General features: G+C 43.3%; 1 protein-coding gene across 1 annotated transcript in view; it reads left to right on the plus strand.

Annotated features, from left to right (window-relative positions):
* Nucleotides 1–37: 37 nt before the first annotated feature.
* Nucleotides 38–23,517, plus strand: part of efl1 (elongation factor like GTPase 1) — a 107,105-nt gene continuing 83,625 nt past the window's right edge. The window contains exons 1-11 of the mRNA XM_055900043.1: nucleotides 38–522; nucleotides 669–736; nucleotides 888–972; nucleotides 1,120–1,253; nucleotides 2,352–2,489; nucleotides 2,724–2,962; nucleotides 5,158–5,281; nucleotides 6,836–6,915; nucleotides 7,059–7,195; nucleotides 7,373–7,495; nucleotides 8,359–8,458. Coding sequence (XP_055756018.1) covers nucleotides 432–522; nucleotides 669–736; nucleotides 888–972; nucleotides 1,120–1,253; nucleotides 2,352–2,489; nucleotides 2,724–2,962; nucleotides 5,158–5,281; nucleotides 6,836–6,915; nucleotides 7,059–7,195; nucleotides 7,373–7,495; nucleotides 8,359–8,458 — 1,319 coding nt within the window. The 5' untranslated portion in view covers nucleotides 38–431. The remainder of the gene's footprint in view (nucleotides 523–668; nucleotides 737–887; nucleotides 973–1,119; nucleotides 1,254–2,351; nucleotides 2,490–2,723; nucleotides 2,963–5,157; nucleotides 5,282–6,835; nucleotides 6,916–7,058; nucleotides 7,196–7,372; nucleotides 7,496–8,358; nucleotides 8,459–23,517) is intronic.

Here is a 23,517-nt window from a genome sequence, read left to right on the forward strand (position 1 = left end):
TTTTACGTATTGTTCCGGGTAAACAACGTGTGTGAGTTGTGTCCACGTTTGTGTTTTATGTGACTGTTGTCGCATAATATTGAGATTTCTTATATGATATGATCATTTATTTTAGGTTATGAATCATATATATAGTAATATACTACTTTGTATTGAACGCTAACATTGTTGTCCACGTTTCTTTTAGCTGAGTGCAGCATATTGTAAAATACTGTAAGTGCAGCTACATATCACGCACCTTTTGTATTGCTGTCATTCAGAATGGAGGTGTGGTGTTGTCTTACTAACTAACTTTGCTGTGTTGAGTGCACTGGCACTGATCAGTATTTATAGCAGTAGCTAGGTAGGTAGGTAATAGTGACATTATTAGATGATATCTCCTAAAGTTTGTTTCCTCGCCTGGTGTATTAGCTAGTCCAACGCAGTCAAACATGGGACACACCAGTTTGGATAAGATCAAAGCACTACAGAAGAATCCTGCCAACGTCAGGAACCTGTGCATTCTGGCACACGTGGACCATGGTAGGCTCCATTGACTACAGTTTATTGACTTGGTTATTGAGAATGTTGCACGGGATAATACTGTACAGTGCCATGATGACAGTTGTTTGCATGCATGACCATTTGTAGTGACACTCCATTCATATCCACCACTATCTATTTTGCAGGCAAAACAACTCTGGCAGATAGCTTGGTGGCCAGCAATGGCATTATATCAAGTCGCTTAGCCGGAAAGGTTAGTATGACTTGATCTCAATCATCTGTAGTGGTATTATCCTTGTCATACTACAGTAGCCAGACTAATCTAGTTGTCTGTCCCTGATCTACACATTGATCTGTGATATGGTCATGTATACATCTGTGTTCTGATGTTGTTTATGTATTAGCTGAGGTACCTGGACAGCCGGGAGGATGAGCAGATCCGAGGGATCACGATGAAGTCCAGCGCTATCTCACTGCACTATGCTGCTGGTAAGACACCACAGTAGGAACATGTTGACTTGGATACGTTGAGACCTGTTGTGAGGCAGACCACTTGTCTCCATCTAATTGACCCATGCGTGTGTATGTGCCTGCCTGTGTGTCTGTCTGTCTTGTGTGTGTGTGTGTCTGTCTCAGGGGAGAAGGACTACCTGATAAACTTGATTGACTCTCCGGGCCATGTGGACTTTTCGTCTGAGGTGTCCACCGCCGTCAGACTATGTGATGGGGCCATTGTCATCGTAGATGCTGTGGAGGGAGTTTGTCCACAGGTAAGGCAATTACAGTCAATGCCAAATGGCACCCTATTTCATTTCTAGGGCCCTGGTCAAAAGTAGTGCACTATTTAGTGAATAGTGGGATTTTGGACACATACGTACTTAGGTTATAGCCTTGGGGCTCCCGAGTGGCGCAGTGGTCTAAGGCACTGCATCTCAGTGCTAGAGGTGTCACTACAGACCCTGGTTCGATTCCAGGCTGTATCACAACCAGCTGTGATTAGGAGTCCCATAGGGCAGTACACAATTGGCCCAGTGTCGTCCGGGGTAGGCCATCATTGTAAATAAGAATTTGTTCTTAACTGACTTGCCGAGTTAAATAAATAACTACCTGTTCTCCACTGGTTCTGCATTAAATAATGTTTCATTAAATAGTTTCATGGAAGTGGGGCACCAAGCTCACCCACACTTTATCATTCAGGGTTTTTACTTTTTCATTTTTAAGCCAATTTCCTTAAATTCTACACATTTCTCGATAGAGCTGAAATGTATTTTCTGCAGTTTAAGCTAATTTCCAGCAATTCTACTCATTTAGCAATGGAGCTGAGAGAAATGTGGCAGTTTTAAAATTCATTTCCTGAGATTCTACATATTCTACCATGGAGCTGAGAGAAAATGTGGCAGTTTTAAAGCTAATTTCCTGCAAGTCCATGTGTTTTGCTGTGTTTTTCAAGACCTCCTAATTTATTGTTTTGGGAATTTTCTCCCTTACTGTCTAGCTTTTATTTGGATGATTGTTAGTTCTCAAAGATTATATTATTTAAAAAAAGATCTCTACATACTTTATATCTGGCTTTAGATGTTTAAGTTTACACAGTGTTTTTTCATCCCGAAAATGTATTAAAAAAAATATATATATAAAACATTTTTTATATGCTGTTTTGGACTTAGGCGACCTGAAAAAGGCTTAGGTGGCCTGTGCAAGGATTTCAATTGCAGAAAATCCCTGTCATTGTTTTGGAATCTAATATGAAATATATTTGTCACTCTACTTTCTCAACTTCATGGCATTTTTGTTTTGTCTTTGTTGACGTGAGACTTGGCCCTTTACTCAGTATCAGTTTCTGTGTGTGTCCGCCCATCCATCCGTAGACCCAAGCAGTGCTGCGTCAGGCGTGGCTGGAGAACATCAGGCCTGTGCTGGTTATCAACAAGATTGACCGGCTCATCATGGAGCTGAAGCTCACCTCTCAGGAAGCCTACACACACCTGCAGAAGATTCTAGAACAGGTGAGTCCCAGACCTCTAAAGAAAAGTGTCAGAAAACACAAGAAAGAAACAGTATACCTGCCATATAAGTAGTACACCATTAATTACCCCTGAGGGTAAGTTGAATCGAACTGAACTGAATGTACTGTTTTCGGTTAAGGAATCGGTTATAGCAGAGACATGTTCTGGAACGTATATGATTCTTAATACAGAAGTGGACTATATTCTAACAAAGTCCCTTTTCCCTCCTCACAGGTGAATGCAGTGACAGGCTCTCTGTTTACCTCCAAAGTGCTGGAGGAGCGCGCGGTGAAAGAGGAGCGGGCGGAGGAAGATAAGGAGGAGGGGGACAGCGAGCCTGCTGAGTGTCCCGGGTCAGAGCAGGTGTACGACTGGAGCGCCGGGCTAGAGGATTCGGATGACTCCCAGCTCTACTTCTCTCCAGACCAGGGGAATGTGGTCTTTGCCAGTGCCATAGACGGATGGGGCTTCAGGTGTGTCCTGGGTTATATGCATTAGTGCACACCGTAGCAAAACGTTTTGCAACTGAACAAAAAAAAACAGCGTTTGTTATTGGACATGTTCAGGGGGTAGTCGCTCCCCTTTTGGGCATATTTGCTCCTGTTTGGTTCCTAGTGAATATGACCCTGGTCCTCTTAAGGTCTTGGGCGTCTGTTCAGAAGGGCATTTATTTAGCAAAAAATAAAAAAACATCAAATTTACATAAGTGTTCAGACCCTTTACTCGGTACTTTGTTGAAGCACCTTTGGCAGCTGGGCCACTCAAGGACATTCAGAGACTTGTCCCGAAGCCACTCCTGTGTTGGCTTGGCTGTGTGCTTAGGGTCGTTTGTCCTGTTGGAAGTTGAACCTTCGCCCCAGTCTGAGGTACTGAGCGCTCTGGAGCAGGTTTTCATCAATGATCTCTCTGTACTTTTCTCTGTTCATCTTTACTTTAATCCTGACATCCCCACAGCATGATTCTGCCACCCCCATGCTTCACCATAGGGATGGTGCCAGGTTTCCTCCAGATGTGATGCTTGGCATTCAAGCCAAAGAGTTTAATCTTGGTTACATCAGAGAATCTTGTTTATGGTCTGAGAGTCATTTAGGTGCCTTTTGGGGAACTCCAAGCGGGCTGTCATGTGCCTCTTACTGTGGAGTGGCTTCCGTCTGGCCACTCCACCGTAAAGGTCTGATTGATGGAGTGCTGCAGAGATGGTTGTCCATCTGGAAGGTTCTCCCATCCCCATGAACTCTAGCTATGTCAGAGTGACCATTGGGTTCTTGGTCACCTCCCTGACCAAGGCTCTTCTCCCCCAATTACTCAGTTTGGCCGTGCGGCCAGCTCTAGGAAGAGTCTTGGTGGTTCCAAACTTCTTCCATTTAAGAATGATGGAGACCACTGTGTTCTTGGGGCCCCAGCACGCTTGGGGACCTTCCACAGATCTATGCCTCGACACAATCCTGTCTCGGAGCTCTACGGACAATTCCTTCGACCACATGTCCTGGTTTTTACTCTGACATGCACTGTCAACTGTGGGACCTTATATAGACAGGTGTGTGCCGTTCCAAATCATGTCCAATCAATTGAATTTACCACAGGTGGACTCCAATCAAGTTGTAGAAACATCTCAAGGAGGATCAATGGAAACAGGATGCATCTGAGCTTAATTTCGAGTCTCATAGTTAAGGGTCTGAATACTTATATAAATAAGGTACTTCAGTTGAATTTTTTTTTATACATTTCCACAAATTTCTAAAAACCTGTTTTCACTTTGACATTATGGGGTATTGTGTGTAGATTAATGAGAATTGTAATTTTTTAAATACATTTTAGAATAAGGCTGCAACGTAACAAAATGTGAAAAAAAACAATCTGTCTGAATCTTTCCGAATGCGCTGTATGTGGGGCCATCAATACGTGTCTTGGGAGTTGGTCAGGTATTTGGTTATTGTTGAAATGTCCACTAGGTGGGACTTTTGCCTAAGCTTTCAGAGAAGGAACTGAGGGTATAATTCTGCATGACTGCAATTGATGTAGAATTCTAAATAACCAGCTGAGTAGGAAGAACACTTTAGCTCTTGTTCACATAACAGTCAAAACATCTCAAACCCAATGTAATGATATTTCATCCCAACCAGCCTGCACATTCCTATGTCCCTCAAATCAGGTCAGTGCTCTGCTAGCAAGGTGTTTAATGTTCTCCCCCATGCTACAGAGCAGTCACATAGTAACTACTACAGACAGACTAGACTGTATGCATTATAGTCATTGTATGTCATTAGTGTGTCTGTTTTATACAGGTGTGTACACAAGGACACAGATACCTTGTTTTGAGGGCAGCTGTGGCTCTAGGATCGATGAAAATAACCAATGATGTCACTGTTATTCAGTGGAAGCCAGGTGTTGTACAAGCGGTGTTGACCGACACCCATTCAAGTGACGCATTGCTCTTTTCTTGCCTAAAAAGCTCTGTTTTGACAACTCAACACATCACTGAGAATTACAAACATGCGTAGATTTCAAATGTTCAGTGCAGGCTATTGTCAGTGAAGGCCTCTGTCAAACTACAACCCAGAACAAAGAGGCTGAAGCATAATGGAGAGGAAATATCAATCACTGTGGTGTTTAGCTTTCCTGTCGTTGGTATTTTCCAGCGTTAGCAGCTTTGTGTGTTTTCTTGTAGTATCCAGCAGTTTGCCCAGATCCACAGCCAGAGGATGGGCATCAGGGCTGAGGTGCTCCTGAAGACCCTCTGGGGAGACTTCTACCTCAACGCTAAAGCCAAGAAGATCATGAAGGGAGCTCACGTAAGACCACTGCTAACGTTCTACCACAGTAATGAATACTAAGTGTTGCTTCCCAAATACCACCCTATTCCCTTTATAGTCCACTACTTTTGACCAAGGCCCACAGTGCGCAACAGTAGTGCACTATATAGGGAATTTGGGACAGTAGCTGTGTCCAAAATCTGCCTTCTACTTACTAAAACTTCCTACTCTGTGCTAATCATACCACATACTATTAAGAACGTAATGTTTAGTAAAAACGTATGCAGTAAGCAACAAATATCAACATACTAGGCTCATCATACTGAGAAGGCTTCATGTGATGCACAATTGGTTTGTTCCCTACCATTTGTTCATTTTTGTCATCTTCTCTGATGATCAGCTGTTGTCAAACACACGTGGGTCTGAAAGGAGCATTCTGCTCCTCAATACTGTGCAGCCAATTCTTCTCCATGAAATGAGTACGACATCCTGGCATTTAAATCATACTAAGTTTTCAAAATTTCACATGCTATAAAATGTTCTGTTTTTGCATACCCAATCAGAGTACTATTAAAAACACAAGTATGGGTATTTGGACAGGCCCACGGACTGAGTGTTGCAGCTGTATGGTGCTAATGGGTTCCACGTTATACTACTAAAGCTACTCTGTTGCAGACTCCCACTCAGAACCACACTAGCTTCTGACCCTTCTGGCTGCATTAGCCGTTAGCCTTCAGCGCTAGCTAGTAGACTGTATGGAGAGGGCAGCACAATTTCCCAAAGAAACCATGTTCATACCATAATGAACATGCATTACACACAGACCGTCACATTCTCAGACTGTTCAAATATCTAATCAGTCATTAGACGGATCAATATAATCTTTCCTCCACTATAGAACAGAGTAGACTCATCAAGACACACACACACACACACACAGTCCAACCTTCAGTCTTTCCTATTGATTTTCAGTCCATAGAAAGTGGATAATAGAGCTTTTAGTGTAGCCAGTAGCCAGCCCTCTGAGAGATGAAGGCACCATACTCCCTTTATAGTGCAGTACTTTTGACCAGGGCCCATAGGGAATAGAATGCTTGCTTTGAGTGCTATGGAGGTTTGACTCCGTATTATATATTTCAGCTCTTGTTCTACATTCGGTGACACAGGGTCATATTTGGATTGGAGCACTTTTAGAAAGCGAGTCGTTTTACAGTACTGGAGCTGAGAGACTGGACGGGTTGACCTATGCGCTGGTGTGTGTGTGCGTACATGACTGTGTGCGCCTATGCACTTTGGTGTGTGTGCTTGGTGAGAAGACAGCACTGTGTGTGCCTCTTCAGGGCTTTCATAATCCCACACTGCAGCCTATTTGTTGGAACAGCCAGCTATTAACGCCAGTACACCATGTCTGTAGTGCACTATATACAGGGTAGGGTGCCATTTGGGATGCAACCATAGTGAAGAAAATAGTGCATAAATCCAATCAATGATTCTCCATCTAGATAAGAACTAGCAATGGTTTGACTGTTTCTGAAAGATCCATTTTCTCACTCTTTCTTCCTCTTCCTGTATTTCTCTCTTCCCTCTCTCCAGGCCAAAGGAAAGAAGCCTCTGTTTGTTCAGCTCGTCCTGGACAACATATGGAGTTTATATGATGCTGTTGTTACCAGACGGTAAGGGATCTCTGAACATGTGATCTCTGTCTCTATGCTGTTATGGTTCCTTGCAGCACCTTTGTTCAATGTTGAAGTTTGTATGAAGATGGAGTGCTTTTGAGATGTGAATGATGATGTATGTGTGCTCGCTCTCCTCTCAGAGACAAGGAGAAGATAGAGAAGATGATGATGTCACTAGGTGTTAAGGTGATGACCAGAGACTTGCGTCACTCCGACCCCAAAGTCCTCCTCTCTGCCATCTGCAGCCAGTGGCTCCCCATCTCACAGGCTGTACTGTGTATCCTACCTCTGGATGTGTGTGAGGTGTCTGTGTGAGGTGTCTGTGTGAGGTGTCTGTGTGTGTGTGTGTGTGTGTGTGTGTGTGTGTGTGTGTGTGTGTGTGTGTGTGTGTGTGTGTGTGTGTGTGTGTGTGTGTGTGTGTGTGTGCGCGCGCTTCCTTAACCCTGTGCCCCAGTCATGGTGTGTGATAAGCTGCCCAGTCCGTTGGACATGACCTCTGAGAGAATAGAGAGACTGATGAGTGTGGGAGCACGCAGGTTCCACTCACTACCCCTGCAGACCCAGGAGCTGAAGACCGGTGAGACACACACACTCTGCAGTTGCAGAAAAGTTGTCTTGGTCTGCTGTATGTAGGTGGTTCAGTGTGTGGGGGAAGATGATGTGTGTGAGCTCTTCCAAAGCCCACCTGGCATGTTCTGCTTTTACGAAGGCATTTCTGTATCCTGTAAAGGTGTTAGTTTAGCAGACCTGCTAATCCTTTCCTCCCTCCACACAGCCCCAGTTCAAGGATTTCTTCTTTCCCAGACCGCCTGGCTATGGAGAGGCGAGTTGGCAGGGCTTGTCTCTTTCCAGCTCTCACCTCATGTTAACGAGATCAGTTGCTTTTAATGCACGAAACAGAGGAAATGTTTTTAACAAAATATTTAAAATGTATACATTCAGGTAGTACTGATCACAGTACCTCCAGATTTGACTACCTTGTTTAATGGATAATCAATGATATTCATATATCAATAAATTGCCAGGGAAGCTGTTTGGTGTCTTCACTTGGAAACAAACAGAAGCTAAATGGTCCAAAATGGGTAGGGTTCTACCTAAATAAGTCCAATAAGAAACACATGTTTTTGTTACGGTGTGCACTACTGAACATGTCCTAGGTGCCTTTAGAGCTTGTCTAAAACGAGAGGCAATGTTTGAACATGTTCATGACAACCTCTATAGTATCTGGGTGGGTAAGGAGTAATACAGTATCTCTGTTGAGAACACAGACTTTCTTCGTTTTAAAGGCACATTTAAGCAAGAATGGAATATTATTTAGTCAAACTGTTAAATCCTATATTTTACACAGAGCCTATGCTGTGATTTCTGTATACTGTGGTACTTGGTTCTCTTATTGAATTCTAACTATATGCTCAGTAACCTTGTCCTGTGTGTCCCCAGCCTTCATGCAGTGTTCCAGTGATGACACAGCCCCTGTCATTGTGTTTGTGTCCAAGATGTTTATGGTGGACGCCAAGGCCCTGCCTCAGAACAAACAGAGGTAAGTGTGTGTTTGGTGTGTTTGGTCAGACCCTAGACATCATGCAGAGGTACAGAAAGTGAGTGTGACTGTAGGAATGACACTAGATGGCACTCTTGTCTATGGGTTTCATGGTGTATGTATGTATGTATGCGTATATATATGTATATATATATATATATTACTGGTCAAAAGTTTGGACACACCTACTCATTGAAGTGTTTTTTTCTGTATTTTTACTATTTTCTACATTGTAGAATAATAGTGAAGACATCAAAACTATGAAATAACACACATGAAATCATGTAGTAATCAGAAAAGTGTTAAGCAAATCAAAATATTTGAGATTCTTCAAATAGCCACCCTTTGCCTTGATGAAAACTTTGCACACTCTTGGCATTCTCTCAACCATCTTCATGAGGTAGTCACCTGTAATGCATTTCAATTAACAGGTGTGCCTTCTTAAAAGTTAATTTGTGGAATTTCTTTCCTTAATTTGTTTGAGACAATCAGTTGTGTTGTGCCAAGGTAGGGGGGTATACAGAAGATAGCCCTATTTGGTAAAATACCAATTCCATATTATGGCATGAACAGCTCAAATAGGCAAAGAGAAATGACAGTCCATCATTACTTTAAGACATGAAGGTCAGTCAATGTGGAACATTTCAAGAACTTTGAAAGTGCAGTCGGAAAAACCATCAAGCGCTATGATGAAACAGGCTCTCATGAGGACCGCCACAGGAGTGGAAGACCCAGAGCTACCTCTGCTGCAGAGGATAAGTTCATTAGAGTTACCGGCCTCAGAAATTGCAGCCCAAATAAATGCTTCACAGAGTTCAAATAACAGACACATCTCAACATCAACTGTTCAGTGGAGACTGTGTGAATCAGGCCTTCATGGTTGAATTGCTGCAAAGAAACCACTACTAAAGGACACCAATAAGAAGAAGAGACTTGGTTGGGCCAAGAAACACGAGCAATGGACATTAGACCGGTGGAATGTGTCTTTTGGTCTGATGAATCCAATTTGGAGATTTTTAGTTCCAACCTCTGTGTCTTTGTGAGACGCGGTGTCGGTGAACGGATGATCTCCGCATGTATATTTCCCACCGTGAAGCATGGAGGAGGGGGTATCATGGTGTGGGGGTGCTATCACTGTCTGTGATTTATTTAGAATTCAGGGAACACTTAACCTGCATGGCTTCCACAGCATTCTGCAGCGATACACCATCCCTTCTGGTTTGCGCCTATAGTGGGACTATCATTTGTTTTTCAACAGTACAATGACCCAACACACCTCCAGACTGTGTAAGGGCTATTTTACCAAGGAGGAGAGTGATGACCTGCTGTATCAGATAACCTGGCCTCCACAATTCCCTGACCTCAACCAAATTGAGATGGTTTGGGATGAGTAGTACGGCAGAGTGAAGGAAAAGCAGCCAACAAGTGCTCAGCATATGTGGAAACTCCTTCAAGACTGTTGGAAAAGCATTCCAGGTGAAGCTGATTGAGAGAATTCCAAAAGTATGCAAAGCTGTCATCAAGGCAAAGAGTGGCTATTTGAAGAATCTCAAATATAAAATATATTTTTGATATTATTTAACACTTTTTTTTGGTTACTACATGATTCCAAATGTGTTATTTAATAGTTTTGACGTCTTCAGTATTATTCTACAATGTAGGAAATAGTACAAATAAACAAAATCCTTGAATGACACATACACAGAGTGCATTTGGAAAGTATTCAAACCTCCTTGACTTTTTCCACATTTTGTTACGTTACAGCTATTCTACTGATCTCATTCAAATACAACACAGGGAGGCTACACTACAGTAGAGCCACCCCAGCACCACATTTTGTTACGTTACAGCTATTCTACTGATCTCATTCAAATACAACACAGGGATGCTACACTACAGTAGAGCCACCCCAGCACCACATTTGCTCCTCAGAAGCAGATTTTCGCAGCTCCCCAGTGTTATTTTAATGGCCGTGGCCTGTGGAGCACGTGTTGAGGAAAATGTATTGGCAGGTTGGGTTATAAGCTTGCCTGGCTTAATAAACCAATAGGAAAGTCCCAAAACTGCCAATCCATCTGGCACTCCAGGCAGACTGAAACAAACGCTCCAAGTATTGGGAGAGATGATTGAAGTATTTGAACCCTGGACTGTTTGTAGATATGGATAGTTGTAGGAATGACATATTATGTCACATTTTGGAAACAATTGTCTGACTTGTGATAACAGTGTAGTACTATGGCGGCTTCTAACACATAATTTTGAAGGTTCCACTTAAGATGATCGTGTTACGTGGTCGTTTCACCTTCCTCTGCTGAATGCACTTATTGTGTGCGTTTCCATAATAGCGTCTGCTAGGCTTAATGACCAGGATGCAAAGTGCTCCTGTGCTGTACGGCTCCAGGAAGAGAGTGTGGCTACATCCCAAATGCCACCGTATTCCCTTCATAGTGCTCTACTTTGACCACATGGGCCCTGGTTAAAAGTAGTGCGCTGAATAGGGTGCCATTTGGGATGTAGGATTAGTGTAGTCTTCTCCAGAAAGCTATTATAGTGTGTCCTCTATTGAAAGCTATTACAGCGCCCCCCCTCAACAATACACTTGGATAATAGTCATGTTATAATGGGATGGTGACTGTACAAATGGCTTTGGCGGCATACCAAATGGCACCCTATTCCCTACATAGCGCCCTACTTTTGACCAGGGCTCGTTCGCTCACGTAAAACATCCTTGTGAAATGTAGATATTTAAAAATAATCTGGTGTTAGTGCATAGCCTAAGCTTTAGGGCGTAACTGTACGCTGACCAAATATACGCCAGTGGCCAAATGCTTTTGGGAACCTGGGCAGAAAAAGTTAACGTCGATCCACTGAGGCAAAAAGTACCATAGAAGAACATTAGCCTAAAGTTTGGTAAAGATTTGGGGAAGTGGTAAAGGAGGATGATGGCAGTGCCGGTAGTGCTGAGCGATTTAACTGACAATTCGTTTTTTTACCTCTGTTATTAGGCATAAACAACAAATTGACCGACATCGGTTCAATTACTTGAATTTAATTTAGTTTAGTTATTTTTGAGCCCAACGCAACGTTTCTCTAGAGAGAAATCAAATAATTCAGGAGAGAAATCAAGTCAATAACTGTGGGACGCTGGGCTGAAGGAAGTTGTAGTTTTCATTAAGCAAATATTCAACCTAGTTCAGTGCAGAAATGTGGTAATTAACTACAATGACCATAATCCATTGTGTGTTTTTTTCTGCCTCCGAAAGAGACTGATCAGAGTGGAAGAGGTGACGCGAGAGGTTTCACTCTTGCCAAAATCTGTCCAAAGTAAGCCCCATTCCTTTCTACGGGCTTATTTTGGACTGAAGCTTTTCTCCTGCCTTCCCGCCTTTGTTAAGGCAGAGACATGCCTGCTTCGTTAGGTTAGGTACACAAAGACTGCATGAGAGAGGAATCTACACAACGATGAGAGGGACAGAGACCGTTTGTGAAAGTATAACTTATCTACTTTGAAGAACTAGTGAAACGATTTTTTTAGACAGCTCTACAGCATATTTAAGCAGGCTAGCTAAATAGTATGACTAAAGACAGTATGGGGAGAACAGAGATAACGTTAGATGGTCTGGCTGGCTGACTGCTACTGCCTGAGCAGAGATGAGATCATGACTTAAAGGAATGGAAAATAATACAATAAAATACAAATGAAGTAGTATACACAACTGAAATATTTCCTTTCATAGTAATTTTAAATGTTTCTATTGATATCTACCCAGTGTTTCCCAACCTTTTTCGGGTTAGTCTACCACCAACTGAATTTCTCTCTGCCAGGAGTACCCCTGAAGTACCCCCTCATGTGCATTTTACCTGTAGACCTATGGTCTCATGAGTCTACTCAAGTACGCCCTGTGGATAGGCCATGTACCCCGAGGGATCCTACGGGAGTGTCCCTGGTTGTGAACCACTGGTCTACCCAATGAGGACCTGACAGAGACAATGGGATATTTTCTATGTTTTGGCAATTGAATGGTCACTATTTTTAGTTTTGCAATTTCTGTTACAAAGCTCTAAAGTCATTGTAATGTCATCATTTCACAATGCAAAAATATCGAAACGGAAATCATGATTCTTTTTTTATAGTCTAACCGAAACCCAACCAACGTAAAATTAAGCACTACTGTCAGCTACTGTTCAGATAGATGGTTTAATGGGATAGTAGCCTGAAATCTGGACACTGACTGTAGGTCTGTAGCCTAATTATGTAATCCTACTGAAATGAAGTATTTCTTGCAGTAAAATAATTTACCAAATGTACATTTTGCCTCGGGAACAGGAGTGGAGAAATATTTATGTATTTCTTTAAGCATTCTTGAGAGAATGAATGTGCGGTTAGGGACCGTATGTAAAGGTGATATCTATCAGCATCATAAAAGCTGATAGTATTTCAACCACATAAAATATGCATCCAAGCCGAACTGAAATCCTATCGTAAACATGTTGGGTAGTTTTCACAGCTTTTAATTCCCTTAAAACCGGTCAAACTGACGTCATTTGGAGATATTGCACTGAAAATCTTTTTTAAAACGTTTTTAAAAAGAATAGAAAACAAAAGTGATAACTGGCTCAGGCCACAGTGTACTGTGCATTAGTTTGGTCCGCTAGAAAGTGTCATGTCCCATTTCAATCTTCAGGCCACTGCTTATATTGAGTGCAGCGCAAAACTGAAATTATTTTCTTCTCTACTGGCCTATAAGATCATTTCTTGCAATACTTACATTAGATTTTGTCTACTTCATTCTTGAATCAACGCATATGGACTTTTTTTTTTTTTCTCAATGTAGTGCAGGAGCACTGGTTGGCCGGGCCAATTGAGGTAGTATGTACGTGAATGTATAGTTAAAGTGACTATGCATATATGATAAACAGAAAGTAGCAGCAGCGTAAAAGAGGGGTTGGGGGGGCACATAGTCCGGGTAACCATTTGGTTACCTGTTCAGGAGTCTAATGGCTTGGGGGTAAAAACTGTTGAGAAGCCTTTTTGTCCTAGAATTGGCACTCCGGTACCGCTTGCCATGCGGTAGTAGAGAGAACAGTCTATGATAGGGGTCTGTGATAGCAAAACAGTCCTGTAGCTCAGCATCTGCTTCATCTGACCACTTTTAATAGACTGAGTCACTGGTGCTTCATGCTTTCATTTTTGCTTGTAAGCAGGAATCAGGAGGATAGAGTTGTAGTCGGATTTACCAAGTGAAGGACGAGGGAGAGCTTTGTACGCGTCTCTGTGTGTGGTACAGGTGATCTAGAATTTTTTCCCTCTGGTTGCACATTTAGCATGTTGATAGAGATTTGGTAGAACTGATTTAAGTTTCCCTGCATTAACGTCTCCGGCCACTAGGAGTGCCGCCTCTGGGTGAGTTGTTTCCTGTTTGCTTATTTCCTTATACAGCTGACTGAGTGCGGTCTTAGTGCGAGCATTTGTTTGTGGTGGTAAAAAACAGCCACGAAAGTATAGCTGATAACTCTCTAGGCAAGTGGTGTGGCCTGGAATTTATGACAATATACTCTACTTCAGGCGAGCAAAATCTAGAGACTTCCCTGCCGGTGCAGCATATATCCCGCTAGCTGAATTTCCATGTTGTCATTCAGCCACGATTCCGAGAAACATAAGATATTACAGTTTTTGATGTCCCGTTGGTAGGATATTCGTGATTGTACCTGGTCTAGTTTATTGTCCAATGATTGCACGTTGGCGAGTAATATTTACGGTAACTACTCGCCTTCCGCGGGTCCTGACGAGGCATCCGGCTCTTCATCCTCTGTACCTGCGTTGCTTCCTCTTGCGAATAACTGGGATGTCGGCCCTGCCGGGTGTTTGGAGAATATCATGTGAGTCTTGCTTGTTGTTGAAAAAATCTTTGTCTAATCCGAGGTGAATGATCACTGTCCTGATATCCAGAAGCTCTTTTCTGCCGTAAGATACGGTTGCAGAAACATTATGTACAAAATAAGTTGTATGTACAAACCCACATAATAGCACAATTGGTTGGGCGTCCGTAAAACTGCTGCCATTTCTTCCGCCGCCATTTCCTATTGCATTTTCTTCCCGGTCCCTAAATGTCTTTGCTGCCCAAGAGAAAGAACTTTACTGACGTCAACTAGATTGAAGCATTCATTCTACTGATTCATTACATTAGTTTGGTGAACAAGGGTTTATTTAGTTTTATAAACTGAGTGGTTCGAGCCCTGAATGCTGATTGGCTAACAGCCATGGTATATCAGACCGTATGACAAAACATGTATTTTTACTGCTCTAATTACTTTGGTAACCAGTTTATAATAGCAATAAGGCACCTTGGGGGTTTGTGGTATATGGCCAGTATACCACGGCTAAGGGCTGTTTCAAGGCACTCCGCAATGCATTGTGCTTAAGAACAGCCCTTAGCCGTGGTATACTGGCCATATACCACACCCACTCATGCCTTACTGCTTAATTCTAGGGCAACAAGTAATGACAGAAGAGAAGCTGCATGTATCTAATTATAAGTTGACGGACAAGTAGCCTACCAAAATGTTGGAAATTATAAGCAGGAACATAAGCCTATCTAAAAGGCCTGTCAAAAAAATTGCTCTGCCATCTCTGCCTGCACTGCGCATTTTCAATATTTGTGGGTTAGGGTCGGTTGTGGATGGGTTATTAATAGGTGCGGGTGAAAAAACAGCTGACCCGTACATCACTAACACACACAAACACACACTGCATCGCTGGTAAGCATTTCACTCTAAAGTTTACAGTAGTTGTATTCGGCATGTGATAAATAACATTTGATTTGACACATCCACACATACATAAACACCCCCCCCTCTGTCTGTCAGTATTACTCCCTGTTCTCTATCTGACCTGGTATGATCCTGTCAGTATTACTCCCTGTTCTCTATCTGACCTGGTATGATCCTGTCCTAATTACTCCCTGTTCTCTATCTGACCTGGTATGATCCTGTCAGTATTACTCCCTGTTCTCTATCTGACCTGGTATGACCCTGTCGGTATTACTCCCTGTTCTCTATCTGACCTGGTATGATCCTGTCAGTATTACTCCCTGTTCTCTGTCTGACCTGGTATGATCCTGTCCTAATTACTCCCTGTTCTCTATCTGACCTGGTATGATCCTGTTGGTATTACTCCCTGTCCTCTGTCTGACCTGGTATGATCCTGTCCTAATTACCCCCTGTTCTCTATCTGACCTGGTATGATCCTGTCAGTATTACTCCCTGTTCTCTCTCTGACCTGGTATGATCCTGTCGGTATTACTCCCTGTTCTCTATCTGACCTGGTATGATCCTGTCGGTATTACTCCCTGTTCTCTATCTGACCTGGTATGATCCTGTCAGTATTACTCCCTATTCTCTATCTGACCTGGTATGATCCTGTCCTAATTACTCCCTGTTCTCTATCTGACCTGGTATGATCCTGTCAGTATTACTCCCTGTCCTATATCTGACCTGGTATGATCCTGTCGGTATTACTCCCTGTTCTTTATCTGACCTGGTATGATCCTGTCAGTTTTACTCCCTGTTCTCTATCTGACCTGGTATGATCCTGTCGGTATTACTCCCTGTTCTCTATCTGACCTGGTATGATCCTGTCAGTATTACTCCCTGTTCTCTATCTGACCTGGTATGATCCTGTCCTAATTACTCCCTGTTCTCTATCTGACCTGGTATGATCCTGTCAGTATTACTCCCTGTTCTCTATCTGACCTGGTATGATCCTGTCCTAATTACTCCCTGTTCTCTATCTGACCTGGTATGATCCTGTCCTAATTACTCCCTGTTCTCTATCTGACCTGGTATGATCCTGTCCTAATTACTCCCTGTTCTCTATCTGACCTGGTATGATCCTGTCCTAATTACTCCCTGTTCTCTATCTGACCTGGTATGATCCTGTCAGTATTACTCCCTGTTCTCTATCTGACCTGGTATGATCCTGTCAGTATTACTCCCTGTTCTCTATCTGACCTGGTATGATCCTGTTGGTATTACTCCCTGTCCTCTGTCTGACCTGGTATGATCCTGTCCTAATTACCCCCTGTTCTCTATCTGACCTGGTATGATCCTGTCAGTATTACTCCCTGTTCTCTCTCTGACCTGGTATGATCCTGTCGGTATTACTCCCTGTTCTCTATCTGACCTGGTATGATCCTGTCGGTATTACTCCCTGTTCTCTATCTGACCTGGTATGATCCTGTCGGTATTACTCCCTATTCTCTATCTGACCTGGTATGATCCTGTCCTAATTACTCCCTGTTCTCTATCTGACCTGGTATGATCCTGTTGGTATTACTCCCTGTTCTCTATCTGACCTGGTATGACGCTGTCGGTATTACTCCCTGTCCTCTATCTGACCTGGTATGATCCTGTTGGTATTACTCCCTGTTCTCTATCTGACCTGGTATGATCCTGTTGGTATTACTCCCTGTTCTCTATCTGACCTGGTATGACCCTGTCGGTATTACTCCCTGTTCTCTATCTGACCTGGTATGATCCTGTCGGTATTACTCCCTGTCCTATATCTGACCTGGTATGATCCTGTCGGTATTACTCCCTGTTCTTTATCTGACCTGGTATAATCCTGTCGGTTTTACTCCCTGTTCTCTATCTGACCTGGTATGATCCTGTCGGTATTACTCCCTGTTCTCTGTCTGACCTGGTATGATCCTGTCAGTATTACTCCCTGTTCTCTATCTGACCTGGTATGATCCTGTCAGTATTACTCCCTGTTCTCTATCTGACCTGGTATGATCCTGTCAGTATTACTCCCTGTTCTCTATCTGACCTGGTATGATCCTGTCGGTATTACTCCCTGTTCTCTATCTGACCTGGTATGATCCTGTCATTATTACTCCCTGTTCTCTATCTGACCTGGTATGATCCTGTCAGTATTACTCCCTGTTCTCTTTCTGACCTGGTATGATCCTGTCGGTATTACTCCCTGTTCTCTATCTGACCTGGTATGATCCTGTCAGTATTACTCCCTGTTCTCTATCTGACCTGGTATGATCCTGTCCTAATTACTCCCTGTCCTCTGTCTGACCTGGTATGATCCTGTCAGTATTACTCCCTGTTCTCTGTCTGACCTGGTATGATCCTGTCGTTATTACTCCCTGTTCTCTATCTGACCTGGTATGATCCTGTCGGTATTACTCCCTGTTCTCTATCTGACCTGGTATGATCCTGTCCTAATTACTCCCTGTTCTCTATCTGACCTGGTATGATCCTGTCGGTATTACTCCCTGTTCTCTATCTGACCTGGTATGATCCTGTCGGTATTACTCCCTGTTCTCTATCTGACCTGGTATGATCCTGTCAGTATTACTCCCTGTTCTCTATCTGACCTGGTATGATCCTGTCGGTATTACTCCCTGTCCTCTATCTGACCTGGTATGATCCTGTCGGTATTACTCCCTGTTCTCTATCTGACCTGGTATGATCCTGTTGGTATTACTCCGTGTTCTCTATCTGACCTGGTATGACCCTGTCAGTATTACTCCCTATTCTCTATCTGACCTGGTATGATCCTGTCAGTATTACTCCCTGTTCTCTATCTGACCTGGTATGATCCTGTCGGTATTACTCCCTGTTCTCTATCTGACCTGGTATGATCCTGTCGGTATTACTCCCTGTTCTCTATCCGACCTGGTATGATCCTGTCAGTATTACTCCCTGTTCTCTATCTGACCTGGTATGATCCTGTCGGTATTACTCCCTGTTCTCTGTCTGACCTGGTATGATCCTGTCGGTATTACTCCCTGTCCTCTATCTGACCTGGTATGATCCTGTCGGTATTACTCCCTGTTCTCTATCTGACCTGGTATGATCCTGTCCTAATTACTCCCTGTTCTCTGTCTGACCTGGTATGATCCTGTCGGTATTACTCCCTGTTCTCTATCTGACCTGGTATGATCCTGTCGGTATTACTCCCTGTTCTCTATCTGACCTGGTATGATCCTGTCGGTATTACTCCCTGTTCTCTGTCTGACCTGGTATGATCCTGTCAGTATTACTCCCTGTTCTCTATCTGACCTGGTATGATACTGTCAGTATTACTCCCTGTTCTCTATCTGACCTGGTATGACCCTGTCGGTATTACTCCCTGTTCACTATCTGACCTGGTATGATCCTGTCAGTATTACTCCCTGTTCTCTATCTGACCTGGTATGATCCTGTCGGTATTACTCCCTGTTCTCTGTCTGACCTGGTATGATCCTGTCGGTATTACTCCCTGTTCTCTATCTGACCTGGTATGATCCTGTCAGTATTACTCCCTGTTCTCTTTCTGACCTGGTATGATCCTGTCGGTATTACTCCCTGTTCTCTATCTGACCTGGTATGATCCTGTCAGTATTACTCCCTGTTCTCTATCTGACCTGGTATGATCCTGTCCTAATTACTCCCTGTTCTCTATCTGACCTGGTATGATCCTGTCGGTATTACTCCCTGTTCTCTATCTGACCTGGTATGATCCTGTCCTAATTACTCCCTGTTCTCTATCTGACCTGGTATGATCCTGTCGGTATTACTCCCTGTTCTTTTTCTGACTTGGTATGATCCTGTCGGTATTACTCCCTGTTCTCTTTCTGACCTGGTATGATCCTGTCGGTATTACTCCCTGTTCTCTATCTGACCTGGAATGATCCTGTCAGTATTACTCCCTGTTCTCTATCTGACCTGGTATGATCCTGTCCTAATTACTCCCTGTTCTCTATCTGACCTTTTATGATCCTGTCGGTATTACTCCCTGTTCTCTATCTGACCTGGTATGATCCTGTCCTAATTACTCCCTGTTCTCTATCTGACCTGGTATGATCCTGTCGGTATTACTCCCTGTTCTCTTTCTGACCTGGTATGATACTGTCGGTATTGCTCCCTGTTCTCTATCTGACCTGGTATGATCCTGTCGGTATTACTCCCTGTTCTCTGTCTGACCTGGTATGATCCTGTCAGTATTACTCCCTGTTCACTATCTGACCTGGTATGATCCTGTCAGTATTACTCCCTGTTCTCTATCTGACCTGGTATGATCCTGTCAGTATTACTCCCTGTTCACTATCTGACCTGGTATGATCCTGTCAGTATTACTCCCTGTTCTCTATCTGACCTGGTATGATCCTGTCGGTATTACTCCCTGTTCTCTATCTGACCTGGTATGATCCTGTTGGTATTACTCCCTGTTCTCTGTCTGACCTGGTATGATCCTGTCAGTATTACTCCCTGTTCACTATCTGACCTGGTATGATCCTGTCAGTATTACTCCCTGTTCTCTATCTGACCTGGTATGATCCTGTCGGTATTACTCCCTGTTCTCTATCTGACCTGGTATGATCCTGTCAGTATTACTCCCTGTTCTCTATCTGACCTGGTATGATCCTGTTGGTATTACTCCCTGTTCTCTATCTGACCTGGTATGATCCTGTCCTAATTACTCCCTGTTCTCTATCTGACCTGGTATGATCCTGTCCTAATTACTCCCTGTTCTCTATCTGACCTGGTATGATCCTGTCGGTATTACTCCCTGTTCTCTATCTGACCTGGTATGATCCTGTCAGTATTACTCCCTGTTCTCTATCTGACCTGGTATGATCCTGTCGGTATTACTCCCTGTCCTCTATCTGACCTGGTATGATCCTGTCGGTATTACTCCCTGTTCTCTATCTGACCTGGTATGATCCTGTCCTAATTACTCCCTGTTCTCTATCTGACCTGGTATGATCCTGTCCTAATTACTCCCTGTTCTCTATCTGACCTGGTATGATCCTGTCCTAATTACTCCCTGTTCTCTATCTGACCTGGTATGATCCTGTCCTAATTACTCCCTGTTCTCTATCTGACCTGGTATGATCCTGTCAGTATTACTCCCTGTTCTCTATCTGACCTGGTATGATCCTGTCAGTATTACTCCCTGTTCTCTATCTGACCTGGTATGATCCTGTTGGTATTACTCCCTGTCCTCTGTCTGACCTGGTATGATCCTGTCCTAATTACCCCCTGTTCTCTATCTGACCTGGTATGATCCTGTCAGTATTACTCCCTGTTCTCTCTCTGACCTGGTATGATCCTGTCGGTATTACTCCCTGTTCTCTATCTGACCTGGTATGATCCTGTCGGTATTACTCCCTGTTCTCTATCTGACCTGGTATGATCCTGTCGGTATTACTCCCTATTCTCTATCTGACCTGGTATGATCCTGTCCTAATTACTCCCTGTTCTCTATCTGACCTGGTATGATCCTGTTGGTATTACTCCCTGTTCTCTATCTGACCTGGTATGACGCTGTCGGTATTACTCCCTGTCCTCTATCTGACCTGGTATGATCCTGTTGGTATTACTCCCTGTTCTCTATCTGACCTGGTATGATCCTGTTGGTATTACTCCCTGTTCTCTATCTGACCTGGTATGACCCTGTCGGTATTACTCCCTGTTCTCTATCTGACCTGGTATGATCCTGTCGGTATTACTCCCTGTCCTATATCTGACCTGGTATGATCCTGTCGGTATTACTCCCTGTTCTTTATCTGACCTGGTATAATCCTGTCGGTTTTACTCCCTGTTCTCTATCTGACCTGGTATGATCCTGTCGGTATTACTCCCTGTTCTCTGTCTGACCTGGTATGATCCTGTCAGTATTACTCCCTGTTCTCTATCTGACCTGGTATGATCCTGTCAGTATTACTCCCTGTTCTCTATCTGACCTGGTATGATCCTGTCAGTATTACTCCCTGTTCTCTATCTGACCTGGTATGATCCTGTCGGTATTACTCCCTGTTCTCTATCTGACCTGGTATGATCCTGTCATTATTACTCCCTGTTCTCTATCTGACCTGGTATGATCCTGTCAGTATTACTCCCTGTTCTCTTTCTGACCTGGTATGATCCTGTCGGTATTACTCCCTGTTCTCTATCTGACCTGGTATGATCCTGTCAGTATTACTCCCTGTTCTCTATCTGACCTGGTATGATCCTGTCCTAATTACTCCCTGTTCTCTATCTGACCTGGTATGATCCTGTTGGTATTACTCCCTGTTCTCTATCTGACCTGGTATGATCCTGTTGGTATTACTCCCTGTTCTCTATCTGACCTGGTATGATCCTGTTGGTATTACTCCCTGTTCTCTGTCTGACCTGGTATGATCCTGTCAGTATTACTCCCTGTTCTCTATCTGACCTGGTATGATCCTGTCAGTATTACTCCCTGTTCTCTATCTGACCTGGTATGACCCTGTCGGTATTACTCCCTGTTCACTATCTGACCTGGTATGATCCTGTCAGTATTACTCCCTGTTCTCTATCTGACCTGGTATGATCCTGTCGGTATTACTCCCTGTTTTTTGTCTGACCTGGTATGATCCTGTCGGTATTACTCCCTGTTCTCTATCTGACCTGGTATGATCCTGTTGGTATTACTCCCTGTTCTCTGTCTGACCTGGTATGATCCTGTCCTAATTACTCCCTGTTCTCTATCTGACCTGGTATGATCCTGTTGGTATTACTCCCTGTCCTCTATCTGACCTGGTATGATCCTGTCCTAATTACTCCCTGTTCTCTATCTGACCTGGTATAATCCTGTCCTAATTACTCCCTGTTCTCTATCTGACCTGGTATGATCCTGTCAGTATTACTCCCTGTTCTCTATCTGACCTGGTATGATCCTGTTGGTATTACTCCCTGTTCTCTATCTGACCTGGTATGATCCTGTCGGTATTACTCCCTGTTCTCTATCTGACCTGGTATGATCCTGTTGGTATTACTCCCTGTTCTCTATCTGACCTGGTATGATCCTGTCAGTATTACTCCCTGTTCTCTATCTGACCTGGTATGATCCTGTTGGTATTACTCCCTGTTCTCTATCTGACCTGGTATGATCCTGTCAGTATTACTCCCTGTTCTCTATCTGACCTGGTATGATCCTGTCGGTATTACTCCCTGTTCTCTATCTGACCTGGTAAGATCCTCAGTGTCTCTGTGCCTCAGGTCTGTCGAGTAGAAAGAAACCCCCTTGGCAGGCAGATTCAATTCAAGGGGCTTTATTGCCATGGGAAACATGTTAACATTGCCAAAGCAAGTGAAGTAGATAATATACAAAAGTGTAATAAACAATAACAAATGAACAGTAAACATTACACTCACAGATGTTCCAAAAGTATAAAGACATTTCAAATGTCATATTATGTATATATACAGTGTTGTAACACTGTGCAAATGGTTAAAGTACAAAAGGGAAAATAAATAAACATAAATATGGGTTGTATTTACAATGGTGTTTGTTCTTCACTGGTTGCCATTTTCTTGTGACTCAAAATCGGGTTGGTTTTCAAATTCTTTGTGGGTCTGTGTGATCTGAGGGAAATATGTGTCTCTAATATGGTCATACATTTGGCAGGAGGTTAGGAAGTGCAGCTCAGTTTCCACCTCATTTTGTGGGCAGTGTGCACATAGCCTGTCTTCTCTTGAGAGCCAGGTCTGCCTACGACGGCCTTTCTCAATAGCAAGGCTATGCTCACTGAGTCTGTACATAGCATTCCTTAAGTTTGGGTCGGTCACAGTGGTCAGGTATTCTGCCACTGTGTACTCTCTGTTTAGGGCCAAATAGCATTCTAGTTTGCTGTTTTTTTGTTAATTCTTTCCAATGTGTCATTTAATTATCTGTTTATTTCTCATGATTTGGTTAGGTTTAGTTGTGTTGCTGTCCTGGGGCTCTGTGGGGTCTGTTTGTGAACAGAGCCCCAGGACCAGCTTGCTTAGGGGACTCTTCTCCAGGTTCATGTCCCTGTAGGTGATATCTTTATTATGGAAGGTTTGGGAATCGCTTCCTTTTAGGTGTTTGTAGAATTTAATGGCTCTTTTCTAAATTTTGATAATTAACGGGTATCGGCCTAATTCTGCTCTGCGTGCATTTTTTGGTGTTTTACATTGTACACGGAGGATATTTTTGCTCTTTCCATTCACTTAACCCCCACAGGTTGCTCTCTTTTTGTCACTCACTCACCCTCTCACTCACTCACTCACTCACT

The sequence above is a fragment of the Salvelinus fontinalis genome, chromosome 35 (assembly GCF_029448725.1).
Source record: "Salvelinus fontinalis isolate EN_2023a chromosome 35, ASM2944872v1, whole genome shotgun sequence".
Taxonomy (NCBI): Eukaryota; Metazoa; Chordata; class Actinopteri; order Salmoniformes; family Salmonidae; genus Salvelinus; species Salvelinus fontinalis.